The sequence below is a fragment of the Hylobates moloch genome, unplaced genomic scaffold (assembly GCF_009828535.3).
Source record: "Hylobates moloch isolate HMO894 unplaced genomic scaffold, HMol_V3 SCAFFOLD_9, whole genome shotgun sequence".
NCBI classification, from domain to species: domain Eukaryota; kingdom Metazoa; phylum Chordata; class Mammalia; order Primates; family Hylobatidae; genus Hylobates; species Hylobates moloch.
The window spans coordinates 1,324,046-1,336,529 of NW_026652284.1; the positions used below are offsets into that span (position 1 = coordinate 1,324,046).

The 12,484-nt window shown below is 45.8% G+C and overlaps 1 protein-coding gene across 4 annotated transcripts in view; it reads right to left on the reverse strand.

Annotated features, from left to right (window-relative positions):
• The window catches only part of GNB1 (G protein subunit beta 1), a 106,948-nt gene that overhangs the window by 23,399 nt on the left and 71,065 nt on the right, over positions 1 to 12,484 (reverse strand). For all 4 annotated transcript variants that reach the window (XM_032758649.2, XM_032758651.2, XM_032758643.2 and 1 more), the window contains 2 exons: positions 9,000 to 9,038; positions 6,939 to 7,045 (listed from right to left, as the gene is read on the reverse strand). In XM_032758649.2, coding sequence (XP_032614540.1) covers positions 6,939 to 7,045; positions 9,000 to 9,038 — 146 coding nt within the window. The remainder of the gene's footprint in view (positions 1 to 6,938; positions 7,046 to 8,999; positions 9,039 to 12,484) is intronic.

Genomic DNA, 12,484 nt, shown 5'->3' on the forward strand with positions numbered 1-12,484 from the left:
CGTCAGCCTTCCCGGTAGCTGGAATTACAGGTGTGCACCACCATGCCTGGCTACTTTTTTGTATTTTTAGTAGAGACAGGGTTTTGCCATGCTGGTCTTGAACTCCTGAGCTCAATCTGCCTACCTCACCGGGATTACAGGCGTTAAGCCACCGCACCCAGCCTTCAGATGCAATTCTTAAAGCAAACTTCTCAATCCAGGTTGTCATCAACATATTAAACATTTAAAATTATTTCAACGTAATGGTATAAAGTTCGCTCTCTATCTCTATTTCTGCCCAGCCCTGGCTGAGACTTTCTGTCGAGTATCAGAGTTTATCTAAAGCAGCTCATCCTCCTAGATTAGGAGGATCACCTTTACAGAGGTCTCCCGGTCAGAGAGCTTAATAACTGCTGACTTCCAGAGGGATTAGGGACACGTAAGCTGTCCACTGATCCTCCAGAAGGTGAGAGAAGACATGCCTCCTAGTCCCGGGTCAGGGAGCTGTTGGAGAGTTGGGTTCACATTGCCTGGTAGTGCCTTAACCTACTCAAAAATCAATTATCTGAGGTGCCACTCACCTAGAACATAGAGGCAAGGGCCAGGAAGCAAGCTAAAGGGTTCCAGGACCCTGAAAGTAGCTGCCAAAAATCAAAACACCTAATGCCCTTCATTTTACTCAAAGGAGGGAGGGTGGTGGCTCATGCCTGTAACCCCAGCACTTTGGGAGGCTGAGATAAGAGGATTGGTTAAGTCCAGGAGTTTGAAACCAACATGGGCAACAAAGGGAGATGCTGTCTCCACAAAATATATATTTTTTGAGACGGAGTCTCGCTCTGTCGCCCAGGCTGGAGGATCTCGGCTCACTGCCAGCTCCGCCTCCTGGGTTCATGCCATTCTCCTGCCTCAGCCTCCCGAATAGCTGGGACTATAGGCACCTGTCACCGCGCCTGGCTAATTTTTTTTTTTTGTATTTTTAGTAGAGATGAGGTTTCACCGTGTTAGCCAGGATGGTCTCGATCTCCTGACCTCATGATCCGCCCACCTCGGCCTCCCAAAGTGCTGGGATTACAGGCTTGAGCCACCGTGCCTGGCCCACAAAAAATATTTTTTAAAAATTAGCTGGGCACAGTGATGTGCACCTGTGGTACCAGCTACTCAGGAGGCTGAGGCAGGAGGATTGCTTGAGCACAGCAGTTCAAGGCTGAATTCAGTAAGCTAGGATTGCACCACTGCATTCTAGCCTGGACGACAGAGAGACTCAGCCTCAAAAAAAAAAAAAAAAAAAAAAAAAGTCGCCTTTTAGTACAAATATATTGATAAACATATTACAAATGTACATCTGATACATTAATACATACATACATAACAAGTAATCATTGTGGGCCTCGCATGTAGTTTTCTTTTTTGTTTGTTTTTTTGAGACAGAGTCTCACTGTGTCACCCAGGTTGGAGTGCAGTGGTGCAATCTCGGCTCACTGCAACCTCTGCCTCCTGGGTTCAAGCGATTATCCTGCCTCAGCCTCCTGAGTAGCTGGGATCACAGGCACCCACCACCAAGCCTAGTTAACTTTTGTTATGTTTGGCAGAGACAGGGTTTCACCATACTAGGCAGGCTGGTCTCAAACTCCTGACCTCAGGTGATCCACCTGCCTCAGCCTCCCAAAGTGCTGGGATTATAGGCGTGAACCATGGTGCCTGGCCTCTCATGTAGCTTTATTTGTGTTTTGTTTTGTTTTTTGAGGCAGAGTCTTGATCCGTCACCCAGGCGGGACTGCAACGTGCATGTGTGTGTGTGTGTGTGTGTATATATATATATATATATTTTTTTTTTTTTCGTTTTTTGAGATAGAGTCTCACTCTGTTGCCCAGGCTGGAGTGCAGTGGTGTGATCTTGGCTCACTGCAACCTCCACCTCCTAGGTTCAAGCGATTCTCCCACCTCAGCCTCTTGAGTAGCTGAAACTACAGGCGCTCGCCACCACACCTGGCTAATTTTTGTATTTTTAGTAGAGACGGGGTTTCACCATGTGGGCCAGGCTGGTCTCGAACTCCTGAACTCAAGCGATCCACCTGACTTGGCCTCCCAAAGTGCTGGGGTTACAGGTGTGAGCCACCGCGTCTAGCCTCATGTAGTTTTGAAACACAAACTAGGCCAGGCACGGTGGCTCACGCCTGTAATCCCAGCACTTTGGGAGGCCGAGGCGGGCGGATCACGAGGTCATGAGATCGAGACCATCCTGGCTAACACGGTGAAATCCTGTCTCTACTAAAAAGGCAACAAAAAAAATTAGCTGGGTGTGGTGGTGGGTGCCTGTAGTCCCAGCTACTCGGGAGGCTGACGCAGGAGAATGGCGTTAACCCAGAAGACAGAGCTTGCAGTGAGCTGAGATAGCACCACTGCCCTCTAGCCTGGGCAACAGCGAGACTCCGTCTCAAAAAAAAAAAAAAGAAAGAAAGACAAATTAGTAGTCATTTCTACTGTTTCAGAGTGTCCATAAATCAAACAAACATGGTGAAAGACATGGTATTCATAGGCCAGAAACAGTGGCTCACGCCTGTAATCCCAGCACTTTGGGAGGCTGAGGCGGGTGGATCACCAGGTCAGGAGATCGAGAACATCTCGGCTAACACGATGAAACCCCGTCTCTACTAAAAATACAAAAAATTAGCCGGGTGCAGTGGCGGGCGCCTGTAATCCCAGCTACTCAGGAGGCTGAGGTAGGAGAATGGCATGAACCCGGGAGGCGGAGCTTGCAGTGAGCCGAGATAGCACCACTGTAGTCCGGCCTGGGCGGAAGAGCAAGACTCCGTCTCAAAAAAAAAAGAAAAAAAAAATTAGCCGGGCGTGGTGGCGGGTGCCTGTAGTCCCAGCTACTTGGGAGGCTGAGGCAGGAGAATAGTGTGAACCTGGGAGGCAGAGCTTGCAGTGAGCCAAGATCGCACCACTGTACTCCAGCCTGGGTGACAGAGCAAGACTCTGTCTCAAAAAAAAAAAAAAAAAAAAAAAAGAACTGGTATTCATAAATTATAGCTTTAAGTCATGAAAAAAATCTTAAGCAATAGAACATTTGTTTATAAAGGCAGGAAATATGAAGATTAAAGAAAATATATACCCTCCCCACTCTGTCATGCTGTGGGGGGCAGGGGGAGGGACAGCATTAGGAGAAATACCTAATGTAAATGACGAGTTAACAGGTGCAGCAAACCAACATGGCATATGTATTCCTATGTAACAAACCTGCACATTGTGCACATGTACCCTAGAACTTAAAGAAAAAAAAAAAAGGCTTGTGGAACAAGGATATAGATATGTATGTATACACACACACACACACACACACCCTCCCCCCAAAAAACCTCTTTTGGACCTTGAAGAGGCAAACACTGGCCTATCCAGAAAAAAACAGCTATTTAGAACAAGCAATCTCTAGAAGGCTCTGGAAAGCAGAGGTTCTCCATAATATCATTTTGGTTTTCTCATGACTGTGCAATTATACAACAAATGCCATGCACCTAGCACCCTGTCCAAGAACATGGACCAATGTGGCACCCCAGCCTCCCACAGGCCTCACTGAAGACCTTGCTCACAGGGTGGCCATGACTCTGAACTTGGTCCTGCTTTGTCAGCCTTTGCTTTTCTTCCTTCTGATCCTGGGGCTTTCAAGGCACAAAGTGTGTTTGAGACAGACGGAACATAAAGCCTCCCATGTAAGGATCTGGCGCCCACCCCCCCCACCCTGAGCCCCCAGGCCCACCTCCACTGCTCAGTTCACACACCCATCTCTTCGATCCCTGAACACATCTGCCTGCAGGTCACTCTCATCCCTTCCAGACTACCCAGTCCAGAGCCCAGCTGGTGAAGGACACATCACTTGGCAGTGCAGTGCTCTGAGTACCTGAACACTGCCCAGCAACAGCACTGTCTACTCCACTAACCTGCCTAATCTGCACATCAGTGTTATGACACATGGAGGAAAGGCCCCAGAGGTAACATACTGTTTTGTTTTCCATCTACTTTTGACAATAAATTCTAACATAGATAGACTAGTAACAACATTTTCTTTTTTGTTTTTTTTTTTTTTTTTTTTTTTTTGAGACGGAGTCTCGCTCTGTCGCCCAGGCTGGAGTGCAGTGGCACAATCTCGGCTCACTGCAAGCTCCGCCTCCTGGGTTCACGCCATTCTCCTGCCTCAGCCTCTCCGAGTAGCTGGGACTACAGGCGCCCGCCACCACGCCCGGCTAATTTTTTTTGTATTTTTAGTAGAGACGGGGTTTCACCGTGGTCTCGATCTCCTGACCTCGTGATCCGCCCGCCTCGGCCTCCCAAAGTGCTGGGATTACAAGCGTGAGCCACCGCGCCCAGCCAACATTTTCTTTTTCTTTTTTTGTTTTTTTTTTGAGTCAGAATGTCACTCTGTCACCCAGTGGTGCAATTTCGGCTCACCGTAACCTCTGCGTGCCTCAGCCTTCCAAGTAGCTGGGACTACAGCTACCATGACCAGCTAATTTTAAAATTTTTAGTAGAGATGGGGTTTTGCCATGTTGGCCAGGAGGCTGGTCTCGAACTCCTGACCTCAAGTGATCCGCCCACCTTGGCCACCCAAAGTGCTGGGATTACAGGCATGCGCCACTGCATCCGGCCAGAACACTTTTTTAAAAATTCTTTTTAATTTTTTTAAAGGAGTAACTTTGAATTCACAAAGTATATTCTTACTTATTTACTTATTTATTTAGAGACAGGGTCTCACTCTGTCGTGCAGGCTGAAACACAGTGGGGTGATCTCGACTCACTGCAAGCTCTGCTTCCCTCACTCCTGGGTTCAAGTGATCCTCCCACCTCAGCCTCCTGAGTAGCTGGGACTCCAGGTGCGCACCACAACAACTAACTTATTTTTGTACTTTTTGTAAAGAAGGGGTCTCGACACGTGACCTAGGCTGATCTTGAACTCCTGGGCTCAAGCCATTCGCCTGCCTTGGTCTCCCAAAGTGCTGGGATGAGAAGCATGAGCCAATGTGCCTGGTTACTTATTTATTTTGAATATTAAAGCAATTTTTAACAAGTAATTATATGTATATTTATGGAGTGCAATGTGATATTTTGATATATATCCACATTGTGAAATAAATCAATCAAGCTCATCAACACACCCATCACTTCCCATTTGCTCTGTGGTAGGAACACAGTCTACTAACAATTTTGAAACACACGTTATTATGAACTAGTCTCCGTGCTGTGTAGCACATTTCTAAAATGTATTCCTAACTAAAACTCTGTACCCTCAGAACAGAACATCATCTCCCCACTTCCCCACCCTCCCCCTTCCCACTTTTATTCTGACTCCTACCGTCACTGGAACCATCATGCGAGCTCTCATTTGCATATGGAATTGTATGGGATACTATATAGAACAAACTAAAGATAGAATCTTTTGTTCTCTAGCTGTTTGTGCTCTAAAGCGGACAATTTCACGAACAAAGAAAAAGCCAAGCAGAAAATTCCACGCTAACAACAGAATACAAAGAAATACTACTCAAAGAAGGGCATGTTAAAAATTATGTCAGGTGCTTGAACGAGCATGTCACAGTTACACAAATCAAACGGTACTTTATTAAATTATTTGGATAGAACAGGCAGCAAATAAGACTTTGTAATAGCCTCTAAATCAGAGTGTGGGGTCACGGAGGTGAGATGCCTGGTGGGGAAGCAAGGGGTATAATTTAAAGCACAAGAAATAAGCTAGAAGTGGTGGTGGCTCACACTATAATCTCAGCACTTTGGGAGGCTGAGGTGGAAGGATCTAGGGGCCAGGAGTTTGAGACCAGTGTCAGCAACAAAGGGAGACCATGTCTCTATAAAAAACCAAAAAATATTAGCCAGGCATGGTGGCACATGCCTGTGGCCTACACCACTTTGGAGGCTGAGTAGGAAGGGTTGCTGGAGCCTAGGAGGTCGAGGCTGCAGTGAGATATGATCACACCACTGCACTCCAGCATGACTGACAGAGTGAGACCCTGTCTCAAAAAAAAAAAAAAAAAAAAATGGGCACAGTGGCTCACACCTGTAACCCCAGCACTTTGGGAGGCCGAGGTGGGTGGATCACAAGGTCAGGAGAGCCAGACCATCCTGGCTAAGACGGTGAAACCCCATCTCTACTAAAAATACAAAAAAATTAGCCGGGCATGGTGGTGGGCACCTGTAGTCCCAGCCACTCGGGAGGGTGAGGCAGGAGAATGGCGTGAACCCAGGAGGCGGAGCTTGCAGTGAGCCGAGATTGCGCCACTGCACTCCAGCCGAGGCGACACAGCGAGACTCCGTCTTAAAAAAAAGAAAAAAAAAGAAAAGAAAAGAAAAAATAGGAACCCATGAAGGGAATTATCTCTTGGGATGGTAAACCAAAGGAAGACAGGGCAGACAGGCCAGATGAGAGAATGGTGAGAGGAGCTCACAGCACGTTCCCATGTGTCTGCTGCAGCAAAGCACACACAGCACGATGCTGTTCTAAGGCTCAATACACTTAATCCCTCAGGATCCTCGGAGAAGGTTCTGTGATTTCCTGAGCCAGGGCACCGAAATCACAAGAGGGCGAGGGCCAATCAGCCCTGAGAAACAGGCACAGAGAGGTAACTTCCCCAAGTTCACATAAGTAGGATGCAGTAGAACTGGGAGGACAGAGGTCTAGAAACTGAGAGACAGGAGAAGGGAGAAAGAAAAATCAGAACTTGTATTAATGTGATTCAGACAGTGAAGAAATGGCAGTGTCCTTTCAGCCCAGGAGTGGAAAACTGGACAGGGAATATGCACCTGTGAATGCTGCACCTTGCGTGCCCAGAGTTCTGATTCAACTTCCTAATTTTTTCACTGCACGACACAGCAAACGGGTTCAGGTAATTTTCCCCTAAGAAAACAGAGCAGCCCCTGAACGTATCAAGCAGTGTCCTGCTCATGCCCACGCCTACCTGGAGTCTGTGCCCCAGTGCATGGCGTAGATCTTGGCCAGGTGCCCCCGCAGTGTCCTCCTCGTGCGCATTTGGATTCTTCCCACTGGGTCGATGTTGTTTGTGATCTTGAAAATAAACACATTTCTGTAAATTAACATCTGTGATTAAACGACTCTCCTGATCTCCCATCCTTGTCAAGGCTGTTGGCTCGCCCACTGTGCCTACCTCTTCCCAGCCCTTCCCACAGTTCTCCAGTGGCTTCCACTGTGGCATTCTGCACTGAACCCCTTCCGTACCTCTTACTGGTCATCAGGAACCTGTGTGCCCCGCCCTCCAATGCACGCACACGAACATGGCCAGCCTTGAAGCACTTGCTGTTCCCTTCCTGCCTCCTTCCTCCTCTCCCTGTCCATCCAGGACCATCTCCTCCTAGGTTTCTGAGTTCTTTGAGATCTCGAAACTCTTCTTATGACAGCACACAGATGTCCCACATCACAATTTAATAGCTGGTTCCTATGTCAGGCTATGTGTGGGCCTGCATGACACCTGCTTCTGCACGACCATCACTTGGAGCACTAGCTGTACACACACCTGCTGAGCCCATCCTACATATAGACACTGATGTTAATGAGTTTTAGGTTGGCAAACGGAGTAAGTGGATCACAACAGTGGGTTTTTAAAAACGGACAGTCCAAAGTGCTTCTCAGAATTAAAATTCAGGTAATTCTATGTAGCCTAATTTTTTTTTTCTTTCACTTGCAATTTAACCTCGAAGTGCATCCCCTAAAGCATTTAGACAATGTAAAAAACTTAATCATCTTCAGTAGAAGTATGAATATAGTTTTTCTTTCACATTTTGGACTTTATTTTTATTTTTTACTTTTTTATTTTTTGAGATGCAGTCTTGCTCTGTCTCCCAGGCTGGAGTGCAGTGGTGCAATCTCTGCTCACTGCAACCTCTGCCTCCCAGGTCCAAGCAATTCTCCTGCCTCAGCCTCCTGAGTAGCTGGGATTACAGGTGTGCACCACCACGCCTGGCTGATTTTTGTATTTTAGTAGAGACGGGGTTTCACCATGTTGGTCAGGCTGGTCTCGAACTCCTGACCTCAAGTGATCCACCTGCCTCGGCTTCCCAAAGTGCTGGGATGGACTTCATTTTTTTAATAAGGTAAAATTCACATAACATCAAATTAACCATTTTAAAGTATACAGTTCAGTGGCATTTAGTACACTCCCAGTGTTGTGCAACCACTGCCACCATCTAGTTCCAAAACATCTTCCAAAAGGAGACCAGACATTGATTTGGCATTCACTCCCTGTTCTTCACTTCCTCCCCCTCTCTCCCCTAACACCCCTGCTGGCCACTAGTCCACTGTGTCTCAATGAATTTTACTATTCTAGATATTTCATATAAATAGAACCACACAATATATAGCCATTTCTGTTTGGCTTTTCTCACGTATCATAATATTTATGGGGCTTATCCATGTTGTAGCCTCTGACTGTACTGAGGTCCATTTAATGGCTGATAATACTCCAGGGCACAGAGACACCACAGTTTGTTTCTCCACTCATTCATTTATGCACATTTTGGTTGTTTCTACATTTTGGCTATTGTGAGTGGTGCTGCTATGAACATCTATGTACATGTTTGTTTGAAAAGCAGTGTTCGATCCTGTTGGGCATATATTTAATGGCAGAACTGCTGAGTCATACAATAATTCTATGTTTAACTTCTTCAAGTATTATCAAATTGGATATTAGAAATCGAAGTTCTGAGGCAGATTCTGTTAAGGAGAGGAGCTTCAAAATATCTTAAGACAATAACAATATTTTACAACTATTACCCTCTGTAACAGGTAGATAATTATTTAAGGCTTGAGATATCTCATTTTTATCTCAAAAAGCCCCTCTATTTCCTATGCCTACCATCAGAATGACTTCTTAATAAAAGCAGTGGCTTGGCATCCTCATTGCGCAGGAGAGAATCCAAGCAGAGCCCTCCCGAGGCTCCAGGTGTGGGTGCCGTGCTAGCCTCCTCACAGGCAGATGGCTCTGCATGACTCAGTGGGCTCTTACCTGAGAGAGAGTTGCATCTGCACATGCTTTCCTGGCGTCCTGGGAAGCAAGGACAGTGAGAAATTAGCAACCTTTCAGATACAGTCAATCTTAGGTCCACACGTACCAAAGTTTCAAAGAGAGCTTTCCTAAGCTGTCAGGAGTGAAAGCAGAATGTGAAAGAATGGCGGAGTCTCCTTGCATCTCAACACGCCATGGTCTACTGCCATCTGTGGACTGTCCAGGCCACGTTGAACAGAGAACCAGTGGTACCCAAATCTGTCTAAGACCTGCAGCACAATACTCCTGGGGCCCCACAGCTGTGGCCAGCACCGAGGAGCTCACACTGCAAGCTGGGGCAGCACCCACACACCCGGGACCTGGTGCTGCCTGTGCGCTCACTGCTGCACAGGCTGGCACACACGTCTTGCTCTTTTTACAAAGCCCGTCTGGGGTCAAGAAGGCTGTGGCCCAAAGAAAAAGTCTACTTAAAAAAAAAAAAAAAAAAAAAAAAAGATGTCTAAAAAGGACCAGATATCCAGCCCAAAAAAACTTTTCTTCAGATTGCATTAACTAAGTACTTTGTTTTCAAGAGAAACAATCATTAATTCTAAATTCTATGGAGGGCGCGGTCTCACGTCTGTAATCCTAGCACTTTGGGAAGCTGAAGCAGGAGGATCGCTTGAACCCAGGAGTTCAAGACCAGCCTGGGAAACAAAGTGAGACCCTGTCTCTACTAAAAATAAAAATGAAAAATTTAAGGAAAATAGGCTGGGCACGGTGGCTCACACCTATAATCCCAGCACTTTGGGAGGCCGAGGTGGGTGGATCACCTGAGGTCAGGAGTTCGAGACCAGCCTGGCCAACATGGTGAAACCCCATCTCTACTAAAAATACAAAAATTAGCTGGGTGTGGTGGCGCATGCCTGTAATCCCAGCTACTCAGGAGGCTGAGGCAGAAGAATTGCTTGAACTCAGGAGGCAGAGGTTGCAGGGAGCCGAGACCGCGCCACTGCACTCCAGTCTGGGAAACAGAGCAGGATTCCATCTTAAAAAAACAAAAATAATAATAAAATAAAACAAAGAAAAATAAATAAATTCTATGGAAAAAGAGCAAGGGACCTGGAGCCAGACAATTAGATGTACATAAGCCTCTCTGGCTATTCTCGTTTCTCATCTACAAATGACCTGTGGATGCAGGTTGGCACTGTGAAGGGATCCACCAATGCTAACTCAAGTGTCTTCATTACTAAGGGATCAAAGTTACTGGAAAATAGACCTGGAAATCTCAAAAGAGAATGTACATTTATAAATAGAAAGGTAGATAACAAAAAGGAAAATAAGACAATGGCTAACAGGTTTGAGTGTTGGTATAATTTTTTTTTTTTTTTTTTTGAGACAGAGTCTTGCTCTGTCTTGCCCAGGTGGGAGTGCTGTGTTGCGATCTCAGCTCACCGCAGCCTCTGCCTCCCAGGTTCAAGTGATTCTTCCTGTCTCAGCCTCTTGAGTAGCTGGGACCACAGGCGTGTGCTACCACACCGGCTAATTTAGTATTTTTAGTAGAGATGAGGTTTCACTATGTTGGCCAGGCTGGTCTCGAACTCCTGACCTCAGGTGATCCACTCACCTCAGCCTCCCAAAGTGCTGAGATTACAGGCGTGAGCCACCCCGCCCGGCCTTTTTTCTTTTTTTTAAACTATGTATGTATGTATTTTTATGACAGGATCTGGCTCTGTTGCCCAGCCTGGAGTGCAGTGATGTCATCACAGCTCACTGCAGCCTCGACCTCCTGGGCTCAGGTGACCCTCCCACCTCAGCCTCCTGAATAGCTGGGACTACAAGCATGCATCACTACGCCCAGCTAATTTTTTTTTTTTTTTTTGTAGAGATGGGGTTCTCGTCATGTTGCCTGTGGCTGGTCTTGAACTCCTGGGCTCAAATGATCCTTCCCCCTTGGCCTCCCAAAGTGTTGGGATTATAGGGGAGAGCTACCAGGCCCAGCTGACACTTTCTAGTAAGAAAAATGTGTTTATATGCTGTCATCTGACACCTACTTTCAAAATGGCAAATGGCATGTGGAGCCCTTACAGGCATGCGTCCAAGTGCCCCACATGGGGGAGGTGGAGGACAAGTTCCCAGCAGTTCAGGCTTTTGGGGCAAACTGCTCACTGCAAATGATTTCTACTTTAGGAAGCTTGTGGGAATATTATAAACTGATAATATGGAAATATATTGGTCAAGCCCAGTGGCTCACGCCTGTAATCTCAACACTTTAGGGGGCTGAGGTGGATGGATCACCTGAGGTCAGGAGTTCAAGACAAGCCTGGCCAACATGGTGAAACCCCATCCCTACAAAAAATACAAAAATTAACCAGGCATGGTGGCCGGCACCTGTAATCGTAGCCATTCAGGGAGGCTGAGGCAGGAGAATCGCTTGAACCCAGGAGGCGGAGGTTGCAGTGAGCTGAGATCACACCACTGCACTCTAGCCTGGGTGACAGAGAGAGACTCTGTTTCAAAAAAAAAAAAAAGGAAATATACTGAGATTCTTATAAATATCCCAAATTTATACATTCCAAATTCATCTTTAGTCAAGCTCTTTATTGGTCATTCTGCTTATAATTAAGACACACACACAAAAAATCGAGTATTTCTATGCAAGCAGTAACATTTGGAGTAAGGGGGATGAAGAATACTTAGAGTAGCAAAAGTCTTTTGTCAATGAATTTTACCTGGCAAGTACTGAGTTTAGTATTTGTTTTTGAATACTATTCTTGTTGATGTTATAGCCTTTGATTTTAAAACATCATAAGAAAATTTAAAATGGAGAAAATAAACATGAGATTTAAGCAACTTCCCCCGATTAGTGTCCAATGACTAAAATGAGTTTCTTAAGGTACAGTGTAACAGACTGTGGTGATACTACTGTTAAACAGAAGGAAAAATTACTGTAAAAACAAAACACAGATAACTTCAACTCAATCTTTATTTTAGCCAATAACCAGCTTATTTAAGAGTGCAGCACTTTGCAGAACAGACACCTTCAACTTTTAAAACTGTAGGAAGAAGTCTTTTAATAGAAACAAGCTCTATAACTGCTTAACAAAGAATAAAGTCTTCAAGTTGTTTCAGATTAATTTCCAGTTTAATGGACTCCTGTAGATACATATTATGATGTCCACTTAAACCAGAGATGAACATATCCGAGCCATTAATCAGTTGATTTCTCATCCTTTTTGGATTTGTCAAATGACACAGTAACATACTTACTTTGGGGTTTCATCCTAAATTAAAGCCTAGGCCCTGCTCAGTGTGGAGTCACTGAACATTTTGGACCGGGCGTTCATTGCAGCTGCCTCTCACACGAATGGACCCTGCTCCCTTGCACTGGCGGGCATGCCGCTCCAGAACACATCTAAGCCTGTGCATCCTGTGGAGCTTTTCTTACTCCATCAGCTACTCTGTGTATTTTAAGGCACACCATGTTTTAATCAGAATCCCTTTGA